At 37.6% G+C, this 12015-nt stretch overlaps 1 protein-coding gene across 3 annotated transcripts in view; it reads right to left on the bottom strand.

Annotated features, from left to right (window-relative positions):
- Positions 1-12015, bottom strand: part of nalcn (sodium leak channel, non-selective) — a 74386-nt gene that overhangs the window by 48335 nt on the left and 14036 nt on the right. For all 3 annotated transcript variants that reach the window (XM_044132071.1, XM_044132072.1, XM_044132073.1), the window contains one exon: positions 8255-8341. In XM_044132071.1, coding sequence (XP_043988006.1) covers positions 8255-8341 — 87 coding nt within the window. The remainder of the gene's footprint in view (positions 1-8254; positions 8342-12015) is intronic.

Here is a 12015-nt window from a genome sequence, read left to right as displayed (position 1 = left end):
AGTCTTTGTGCGACAGTATTTACACAGAGATGATGCAAATGACTTGTAATTAAAGTGAGAATCTTGTGACATGCTAACTGTTAGCTGATAGAAAATTAGCATCCATCCAACATTCATTCAATGCTCAGATGAACAAAAAAAAATCTCCTTAACACAGTTTGTGACACCTGTCGCTAATACATTTACAAAAATAAAATGTGCAAATTATCAATTTTCCCCAGAACACAGCTAAAACGTCATCATGACTTGTTCTGAGTGACTACTACTGTTTTATCATTCGAGTTGAATGTATTTTTACACATATAGTGCGAGTGATTCTCCAAATAATCATATTTACATTGTTTTTCAGCTAAATAAAAATCCTACTTATACAGCACTGGTTTAAGACGCATCATGTTATTGAGACACAGTCTGTGACGGAAGGAAAATGATAAATAGAATTACCATTAAGATTATTTCAAGACACAAATTTCTTAGGTGACATGGCACATTATGTGTAAAATACCTTTAAGAATTAAACAACTATTCTTTTTTTCCACTTAGTTTCACAAAATTATTTACTAACATGTAGAGGATGTCCACAAGATGGCTGGGAATGCATGTATCACACCTGGGACATTTCCATTGGCTGGAAGAGCTGAAAAGCACAGAGGCAGATTGACTGTTTCCTCATGTTCTGTCTCCCTGCACTGGCTGCCAAGGAGCACAAATGCTCTTTCTGCTGGTACACGAGATGAGTATAGCACATGTGCTCATTGCTGGCACAATATAGCAGTACTCACACAGGAACTGTCACCAGCAGACTCGGCCATGTTCTGGCACAAACTCCTGTGACAGTTTTCTCTCTCCTGTTTACCGAGATTAAGGAGAAACTGATTGGGATTACAAACTGTTTCACTTGAGCTATCTCTTCAGTCTCTGCAATAAAATTCTTCTAAAACAAAAGAGCTCTTCCTCCAGCGCCTTATTTCTTCTTCTTTCCTAGTTCTACAACCCTGATGGAATTTATGTGGAAGGGCGACTCTTTACCTTATTTTAGAAATTTCTTGACATCATTGTGTGTTGTAACTCCAAAGCAGTTTTGGCTGAGGAAATGCAGGTGCGAAATCTTTAACGACTTCAAGTAAAATAGAATCGCCTTGAATTATTATGGCCTTAACAAGGAGAGGCTGACTCATGTCTCTGGCTGGAATTTAGACCTTAATAAACCATGACAATCCATCTGTTAGCACCCTTTTACTCTTCATATCTTCTGTACTTTTTGACTTCTCTCTCTGTACCCAGTTCTAGTTGCAGTGTAGACATTTGAATTATCTATATCCTCATGTATATTGTTTGTTGCTTTCCACATTAATCTTGACATAATACACTGATTTATTCAGAGACTGCCGGTTCTTGACAGACATTTGTTCTCACAAATAAGTTTCATACATCAAAAATCTGTTTCAAAATATCTCTATTCAAAGTAGAATTGTTCAGTCCAGATGTATGTGTTTTATGTAATTTTGTTGGGTCAAACTGATAATTTTTTTTTTTTTCCTCCAGGGGGTCTTTTTGTGGGCTCTAGTGTCCCTTATTTGAAAGTAGGCTGACAGGAAAGGAGAGGGGGGAAGACATGCAGCAAACGTCGGCCGGGTTCCGGAATCGAACCCGCGACCGCCGCGTCGAGGACTGAAGGCCTCAAAATGTGGGTCGCGCTATCCCCTACACCACCACAGCACGCCCAAACTGATAGATTCCTGCAAATGTGAATAAGAGCATTCTTGTTTTTATAGTCCCAATTCCAAAAAAAAGGATAAAACAAAGTCCTTTGGGTTTCATTAACAAGATAAAAATTTTATAATTTAATATTTTTAGATTAGAACAGGGGTCTCAAACTCCAGTCCTCAAGGGCCGCAGTCTTGCAAATTTTAGATGTGCCTCTGCTGCATCACACCTGAATAGAATAATTATGTCATTAGCAAGGCTCTGGAGAACTGATCTACACAAGGTGGAGGTAATTAAGACATTTCATTCCAGTGTTTTGTACCTGTGGCACATCTAAAAACTGCAGGACAGCGGCCCTTGAGGACTGGAATTTTAGACCCCTGGATTAGAATAATGTGATTCGCATTTAATCAGATGCGAATCACATTAATCAGCCAAAATATTTCCAGCTTTAAGCAATAGAAGATCACATTAAGTCTTGATAAACACTGTAAAAGAGTCTCCGATTATGAGTTTCAAAACTAAAGCCTATTAGCAGGCTACAGAGGAAAGCCATATATTTATCTAGTGAGTGCAATTCCGGGGGGAATTCTGCGTCAAATAGACATGCAAGCGACGGAAAACTCATTCTGTCTGTAATAGAGAACCTACTTTTTTGGAGTAGGGAGGGTTCTCACAGTGCTCATGATGCTCCTTGACAGAATGCCCCCCTGGGTGGTGAGCCATTTATTGGATATAGAAACTTGCCACTAATCAATCTAGCATAATTTATTTCATAGCTATATGAGCCTTCTCCCCGCTGACAATTTAATTTCACATTTAGGGCATTAAGGTACCTCTCCATACCTTTTCTGCTGTCCCTTTTAACCAGCTTAAATGATAACTTGCCAGCGATTCTTTTTTTCCCCCCCGTCTTTTTCTCCTCTGTTGACTTAGCCATTTCAGGAGATGCCTTCTCCCTCCACACAAGAGACAGTGACCATAACCTTGACAGGATGTGTGAATGTGTGTGAGTTTTAAATGACAGCAATCCAGGGGGTAAAGATCAGAGTTAAATGGAAAGGGAAAGTTATAGAGAATCAATAACCTCAGGCTTAAGAGGAAGGAGTAAAAGAAAAAAAAAGTGTTACATTCACTGGACCTCTGGGCCCCTCAATGAGTTACTAGTTATCGATCACTCTGCATTTACTGTAGCTCTGCAGACAAAGGAAACATTAAGGGAGAGGAACATCTGCTGCTCATTGACAGAGCAAGAATGGTAAATTAATCAGAAGCGGTTTTAATTATTCAAAGGCTGACATTTCATTGTTTCTTGAGTTTTGTTTGAAGTTACAATAAGTTTGATTTAAAATGCAGGCAATAATGCGCCAGCCACAGAGGAAGAAAAAATAAATAAATCCGGTAGAACAGATTATATTGCTGACTTGTGCTGTGGAACAATCTCGGATGGTCAAGTGCTTAATTAAGCAATTTTTTTAATTGCTTAATTAAGTAATTAGACATTTATTTATTTATTTTTTCTTTTGTGGGCTCTAGTGTCCCTTATATGACAGTAGGCTGACAGGAAAGGGGGAAGGAGAGGGGGGAAGACATGCGGCAAATGTCGCCGGGACCCGGCGGGAATCGCACCTCAAGGCCTCCAAATGTGGGTCGCGCTATCCCCTACACCACCACAGCACACCCAGTAATTAGACATATTTTGTTTAATAATAGTATCAATATGTATAAATATTTGGCTTAAAACCCCCAACCTAAAAATCACATTACCTTGCTAATTCCAAACGTATAAAAAATATGCTGAATTCTTCAAAAATAAATGTACCTATTAAACTTTTTTACATCTTCACGTTACAACCACAAACTGACAAACTTCAGAATATTTTGTTGGAATCATACAAGTGAAAGAAAAATCTTCAACATTTGTTACAAATTAAAATCTATCAAGTGCCTGTGTATTTGCATTTGGCCTGCTGTAATCTGATAACTCTGTTGTCCTCATATGGGGTATGAATAGTTTTTAAGGTACTGCCAGTAGCAGAAATTATGTTTAATGCTAATAAATCTCAAACAAACCTCCTATTTTCATAGGACATAAACAAAAGCATACATTAAAACTTTATGTATATTATACATTTTGTGTTAATGTACGACATACATTAACACAAAATAAGTGTCTAAAGTACTGGTCAATATTATTAGCCTCTTTTTACATAATTCAATGAAACAATAAAAAAATAATAATAATTAGTCATTGCTCTATAACAATTGCCAGAAAGTTAAGAGGCATTCTCCATTTAGGTCCTAAGAGGGCGCTGCTATCCCCTCTCAGTCTCCAAAATATGCAGGTGTTTAATCACCTGCATATTTGCCATCTCCAACTGATGGAGCCAGTTGGACTCAGAAGTACCCAGACCAGGGACACAGGCTCATACACCAACAGGCAGGCATCAACAGGCTCTACAGGCTGTGAGTCAGAGAAACACACCAGAAACCAGAAACACACAGGTGGTTCAAAAGACACCAACAGGTATAGAGGGATTATATAAAGGGTACACGCTCGCGACCTCTTTGCGAAAAGCACCCACCTGCCAGCTCTGAAACATTTTAATCATTTGATGGCCAATTACTCTCGAGCCAGGAAGAGAAGAACAGAAACCCACACTTCACTTCACTTCACTTCCCCAGATGGCCAGACAGGCTGGGTGTCCACCGCTTTTCTTTGTTCTACCTGTCCAATCAAAAGCACAGCTACGCTCTAACATAAGTGAACAAGAGACTGTTTTGAAGTTTTCAGCACGACTTTGAAGAGTGAGCAGGAAGAACTGCAACCTATAATATCATAACATGCTACAACATCATGTTTATGTTCACAATATAATATTGGAACGGGATTGTTTAAAGTATAAAGAACTGTTCTGTGTGTAACATTTCACAGAAAAACGCTACTGTGGACCGACAATATCCGCTAGTGCGGATATATTTAAGTAAGTACTGATGCCTTTGTACTTGGTAAATATTGAAGCTTCTAATCTGGGCTCATTCAATGTTCTATAAATGTGACATGATCTTATAGTGATATTGTTTCAACAGAAACCCCATGTCTGCACACAATATTTACCTTCTATATGAGTCAATGTGCTGCAGATCATGTAGGATTACCACTTATTACAGTTTTCAAACATGTCAACAACAGCATGATAAAATACTAAAGAGGTAACGCACCCATTTGAATCAGGTTTGCCAAAGCTGAGAAACATTCTAAAACAAAATATGAGATAAACAGTGATAGCTCTTCCAAGTGGCCAAATATATAATTGAAAGCAGAACTGTAATACAATGTATGTGAAATACTTAGCCTACCAAATATTGCATCCAGACATTCCTTCATAATTCACTTATTGCAGACACTGACATTGCAATGACGATTCAAATTCAATATGTTGTGCAGTTCCACCTGACTATAGCAGATTTCTCAAGATATATTCAGCTGTTCTGAGATAAGCCTTAGAATATTGTTAGGGATTATAAATGAACAAACAGCATCATGAAGACCATTAGCTAGGTGAGGGATAAAGCTGTGGAGAAGTTTAAGACTGAATTAAGTGTTAAACTATTATCCCTAGCATTTATCTGAGAAACAGCCCAGTTACTTATAGTAACTCTGAGTGAGCTACAGGGATGCACAGCTGAGGTGGAACAATCTATCGATTGCCCACATAGTCGTGTACTCCACAAATCTGGGCATTATTGAAGAGTGGGAAAAAGAAGAAAACCATCATTGAAGATAAATCATATGAAGTCCTGTTTGCAATTTTCCACAGGCAATGTAAGAGATGTTTTGGTCCAACATGCAAACTGGCATGTTTGGGCAGAAAACTAACATTGTACATTACCTTTAAGCCATTGTCCTTGCTGTGATATATGGTGATGCTGTGAACATGCTTTTTTTTTTTTTTTTTTTTTTTTCAGAAGGTCCAGAGAAGCTGGTCACAGTTAATGGGAAGATGGATGTGCCAACTACAAGGCAACTCTGTAAGAGGTTACAAACATCTGAAGACTAGAGTGATGTTTCACATGCAAGCAGGACAAAGACCCTACAGAAAAAGCAGGGCAACAATGAAATGGTTTCACTTGAAGCAATCTGTGCCAGAATTCTAACATTCCTTTGGTCAGTTGTAGTAGTACGTATTTTGTCTATCCATTTTTCGCTACATGAGGTAGAATAAAAGGTAGCTATTTCTTGTAATTGAAAGTTTCTTCAATAAGAAGTCAGAACAGTAATTCTTCATGTTACGGTTCCAAATCAAAAAGCCATAGACATCAAGAGTGAGGTGCCACTTCATAGCCTTATTTCAGATGGCTATTATTATTGTGAATTGTACATTTATATTTTGACTAAGAAAACTGCAATCCTGCATGTCTACTATTATGAACAGTGGTGCTGTTCACAGTGAGAATCCGTCTCTCAGACATCTAAAAGTCTACGTCTTTGTCGCTGTTTTCACATTCTCATTTTTATCTTTACCAATTAAGATTAATAAATAAATAAAAATACCAATTGATGCAGTATATTTGAAATTCACATTTGAAGACATAAGTAGATCTTCAAAATTAGAGAAATATTGTCCATCCACGGTCAAGACGGCTTCATATTGTGATGTACTCCAGCCGTTTAAGATTGCGTTCAAAATATATTATATGTATACTTTTAAGTTTTAATTTGCAGCATATACAAGTTTTATTTGAGAGAGAAAAAAAAGTTGGCTTTAAAAATGTGTCTCACACGTTGCAACTTCTGGAAAGCATGAAGAAAATGTAAGAAGTTTTTGAGCAATCTGATGGCTCTGCATGCCACAAAATGCTGTCACTTTGTGACAACCAAAACAATTGATGCCTTTTGAATTCAAGCACCGTGTGATTCATGTCACTGTCAGCACTATTCAAACACTAAAGGTATTGTTGATTATCAGTCTTAGGCTTGACACTTGACATGTTAAAGAAAGAAGAAATAAACAAAGTTGAAGAACGTCACAAAATGCAAAAAGAACGATTCTGACAAAGACTGTAACCTCCCATGTTTCTAGTCCATTATTATGGTCTTAAAAATGTTTTACTATCATAAAAAATAAAGGTAAATCCCCATTTTTACCTGGCTTGAAAGCCAGTAAAATGGGGATTGTCACCCAGACCTTTAGCTTATCCTGACAGTGTCATGTAATTTATTTTTTTCTCCTGAACAAACAGTTCTTAATATCTCTCTAGTTTAATCATAAAAATATGATTGCATAAGCAATTAATTATTATCACATGCAGTACCTTGTAAAAGCATTCGCATGTCATTGAGCAATTTCCCCATTCAGTCTTCTTGTATTTTTTGAAATGTTATGAATTTCCTTGAATGTTTTGTGATCTGACATCCAAGTCAAGTTCAGTCAGACTGGAATAAGAGCAAATGTGTCCATCAGTTCTCAGGTCTTGCAACAGATTCTCAATTGGATTCAGTTCTGGGCTGAGCCATTCTAACACATGAAATTGCTTTGATCTAAACCAGACTAGAAAATCTGACTGACATTCTCTGAAAAGCTATTTGGAAGAAAGTGGCACATCCCTTCATTTTCAATACTAATCAGAGGGATTCTAGATACAGTAGGTGTAAATAATTTCTTACAAATGCTCTGCGTATAACGCAGTGCCAATAACTGTCTGACTGAACTTCATCTAATTCTAGTCTTTGCTGGATTTGTGAGGTTTCTTCTGGCAGAATGTCTTTTTGGAACAAAGTAACAATAAGAGCTTATTAGTATGATTGCAAGAGAGAAACAAAGAAGTTGTTGAGTGCTGCATGTAATGTTGCACATGGCTCAAAGGGAAGTCAGTTGTGTTTACCCCTCTGGTTATCCCTCCATCTAAATGTTCCCTCCTACTGACGATAGGGCTCTGGGGAGAATGCTACTTTAATAGAGAAGCTCCATTTTTCACTACCCCTATTTTCTCTCTCACTCTCTATCCAATTTCTCTGTACTAATTTGTTGCTTTTCTACCTGTGTGTGTGTGTGTCAAAAAGCTCTGGAGAAGTATTTTCTCCAGGAAGGCGTGTCGACAGCTGTCCTCCCTCCTGTATCCGTAGACTCTATTGACAATCTCTCACAGCGAGGGCCATGCCTTTTACTCCCAACCAAACCCCCATCAACAGCATCCCAGCTTTAAACAACACCCGCTGCTTTCAGCTTATCTTTATAGCTCAACCGATCAGCAGGCACAACCCGGGCAACACTGGCGCCCATCAAATAAGTCATTAGCGCAGCTCGGTATATCAAATATTAACTTCTCCTCATTCGTAATCGAGTCACCGAGTCTCGGATGCAACAGCTGAATGCAGTGACGCATGTGAAAACAATAAGGTGAGGATGACTCTGCCGCAAGTTTCAAATGGATGATGACGCTCGCTGAGTGTTTCTTTGGCCACACAAGTAGAATATGAAATTGCCTATGGGACACTGAGAGCAGTACTTCCACCAGCAGCATATTTATTATGTGGTGTACTTACCTGAAGGCAAGCAGGCGCTCTACCATGTGGTTTGTTGACATCCACAGCAACAAGCTGCCATCCTCCGGCAGCGTCTTCATGGAACATCTGTGGCATAAGGGCAGCAAATAAGTGGTAGAAAATGCTTAGAAACACACAGAACCAGACACATCATTTGAAGCAGTAGACGTGACACACATAGAAACCCCGTGGATACATCATCATGTAGCATCTGTGGCTGCAAATATAAAGCTTAAGGCATTATGCACATAGATTCAAGCCCACCCAAAACAGGATGCTAGCTTCTAAATGCAGTGAGGTTGCCCTTGGGGTCTAAAAGTGAAAAAACAAAACAAACAAAAAAACTAAAAATAACCCTGAGACATTCAATTATACAAGACAGCTAGTTCACACATTACAACCTTTTCCTTTATTTTCAAAAACAAGGGGAAAAGAAAAGGGTAAATATGATGATAATATAGATTAATCATCTATACTGCGAAGCACGTACATAGAACGGCCATATTTAATTATTTCTTGAGCCGCCCAGTACCAATTGGTCCACGGACCGGTACTGGTCTGCAGCCCGGTGTTGGGGACCACTGCCATACTGCATTAATGCAGTAATTCATACAAAAAGAGCCCTGACTAGATAATGAGTGCATTTAGTGTACAACAGAATTGCGTACATTTCACTAGGCTGACACCTCTATCAGAATTTTTTTTTTTTTTATAGGTCTACCACAATAATAGCATTTTCTGAGAAACTGAAGCCATAATCATCAAAAACTTGAAATACACTCACAGGCAACTTTATTTTGTACATCTGTTCAGTTGCTTGTTAACTCATCCAGAAAATCAGCTAATCACAAGGCAGCTGTTTATTGCACTTAGAAGTCTAGACAGGGTAAGGACAACTTGTTGATCAAGCACAGCATTAGAATGGGAGAGAATGGGGATTAGAGTGGCTTTTAATGTGGCATAGTTGTTGGAGACAAACAGGCTGGGCAATGTCATGTACATGTTCTGTCATTGTTTGGGCTGCTGGTCATGGTGTATTGGTGAAGGGATGCCAAACTCTAGTTTTTGACCTGCATCCTTTCAAAGTGTTTGAGAACTAGAAAACCTGAATCAATTGGATGAATTACCTTCTCAACATTTAAAAATTGCCGGATGCTGGCTCTCAAGTAGAGTTTGTCGCATGTGGATTTTCATAGCACAGTTGGTGTTGGGAATCCTTTAAAAAATCACAACCTCCCACAGTACAACCTTAGTGCATCCCTTTATCACTACAGGGTTAGCATCCTCTATGATGCTGCTATGTAATTACTGACCAAAGTCTCTGAACCATTTCAGAAGTATTTCTATGCCAGAAAGAATTAAGTATTTTTGAGGGCAAAGATAAGTCAAACCACTTTTACATACACCTTGATAACATGTGTGCATAGCAAAACGGCTGGTGAGTGAATTTCACTAGGAATTTATCTTAGTGACATCAGCACATGATTGTTTTTACATGATTAATATATATATATATATATATATATATATATATATATATATATATATATATATATATATATATATATATATATATATATATATATATATATATATATATATATATATATATATATATATATATATAAATCCACTTTTCAATAATATTCTGGTTAATTATGATAGACCTTCACATTAATATGAATGCTAATATTAGAAGGTCTACATATTCAGTCGAACCATTAATTATGAGTCATTTGTTTAAAACACAAATGCTTTGTTTTCAGTTCTGAAAACATTTTAAATCACATCGGTCACTGCCATGGTAACAGCAGTGATTTCTCTACCACACAGTTAACCAGATTTATTGTTCTTAATAGAGATTAGGCTTCAAAGATTAAATAAAACTGACAAACTTTAAGGGGTAAGATTCCCCTTGTTTTTCGCAACATTGCAGTATCTATTAAGTTTTAACTTGTAGATTGTATATGAAGTAAGAGTGAACTGAAGACAAATCTGGCTTCTATCATCTCTGTATGTCTGACATACTGCAAGACGACAGTGTGTGTGTCGGATTACGGGATAATAAAAGCAAGATGATAATCGCGGTGGATTGCAACGCACAGCCTTGGCAGGATGAGAACATGTTGATGTTCAGGTAGGAGACAAAGCCGAAACAGTGTGGGAGGTAGGGAGGTAATCAAAGAGTGGAACAGTAAATGGTTGAAGGATTTATGTGGGTCTTACGCTGTGAGAGATTAAACACACCTTAATTTAGCTCTGCGAAGCAACAGGAAGTTTAAATCCGGAAAAAGATGCACCCAGTAGAGCTTACACAGTCCTCAGGGTTGTCATCTGCTATTATCTAACCACTCTATTTGCACATCATCTCCATCATTTGCATAGACTCACCACGTTGTATGTTTTAACCTCCTTCAAGCAAAAATATACCTTTGCTTCATCTACTTTACAGTAAATGAAGAGAGGAGGTATAGAAATTGTATGTTTTTACGGTGGATGAGATCCTGCAAAAGCAACGACATCGAAACTACAAATCTTTGTATGGATAGAATATGACAAAGTCCCGCAATAGAAAGTGTGGGACAGATTTTTGCCTCCCGTACCCCAGTCAATGATTCTCGGGAGGCTGAAGAAAGGCTTATTTTACTTTGCCTTCTGTGCCTGACATTAAAGTGTTATGACACGGCTAATTAGCTCTCCTCCCTCTAAGACAGAGATTTGGTATGGCAATGAGATTATAATTAAATTGGATGGTGACAAAAATGGCAATTTCTTTTAAGGTCTTTGCCATTTTCCCAGTAGCACAAGCATGTTCATGAATTACTAAACTAATAAAAAATGATTTCACAATTTTCCCAAGGCGAATCACTAAAAACTGCTCATGACATCAATATTTTATGTTCTCACTGATCAAAAATACTTTCTGAGACTAAATTTTCCTTTAGGAATCAATCATAATATTTTAGAGCCGTAAGGCCTGAAAATCTTTGAAGTATGCAAAATAAATAAATCACACACAGCCTTTCGATCAGTTTTCAAAGCAGAAATGTAATTTTAAAATGCACAATTGGGGAAGCAAAAGAGTCTTCTGAGTCTCATCCACTAGAACAGGAAAACACAACTGCAGATGCATAATTTCATGTCCACAATGGCACCATTTTGAAGTGCTTAGCCATGGAACATGGTTATCTGGCTGCTTCTTGGAGACACACTAAAGCTTTCATAGTAATAGCTACTAAAGATGGCATCAGCAGAGAGCAAGACCTTAAGATGACTGCAGGTGTTAGTAATGAGCATAACTTTTCTCAGGTAAGTAACTACTTTTTCTTACTTCTAACTAGCTGTAAGCTGCATTATATTTTTTTTCTCTTCTGATTCTTCAGATTCTTATACAATCTGACTAGTATAACTCCTCTTCCTACCACATCATGTAGCAATAAATTGAAGTATTTTTTTTTTAGGAGAAAATGGCATCATCTTGTGAAAAATGAAACAGAACAATCACTTTTAGTTTAAGTGGTGTGACAAATGCTGTCAGAATTTTGTTTTAAAAGCTAGGTACCAATATTGCAATTAACCCATCACAAGTAAAACAATTATGTAGAGAAAAGTGTCCAAGTACTGGAAATCACTGTGGCGAATTACAGGAAGACTGAAATTGAATAAGAGAAGCACCTCTGTATTATTTTTTTGGGGTATCATAAAAAAATTTAATCAAAATGTTATCATGATGATGCACCTGATGATGTGCCAACACATAA

This window comes from Gambusia affinis, linkage group LG11 (assembly GCF_019740435.1).
Source record: "Gambusia affinis linkage group LG11, SWU_Gaff_1.0, whole genome shotgun sequence".
In the NCBI taxonomy this organism is placed as follows: Eukaryota; Metazoa; Chordata; class Actinopteri; order Cyprinodontiformes; family Poeciliidae; genus Gambusia; species Gambusia affinis.
The sequence above is the reverse complement of the archived record's forward strand: the minus strand, read 5'-3'. Positions and strand labels throughout refer to the sequence as shown.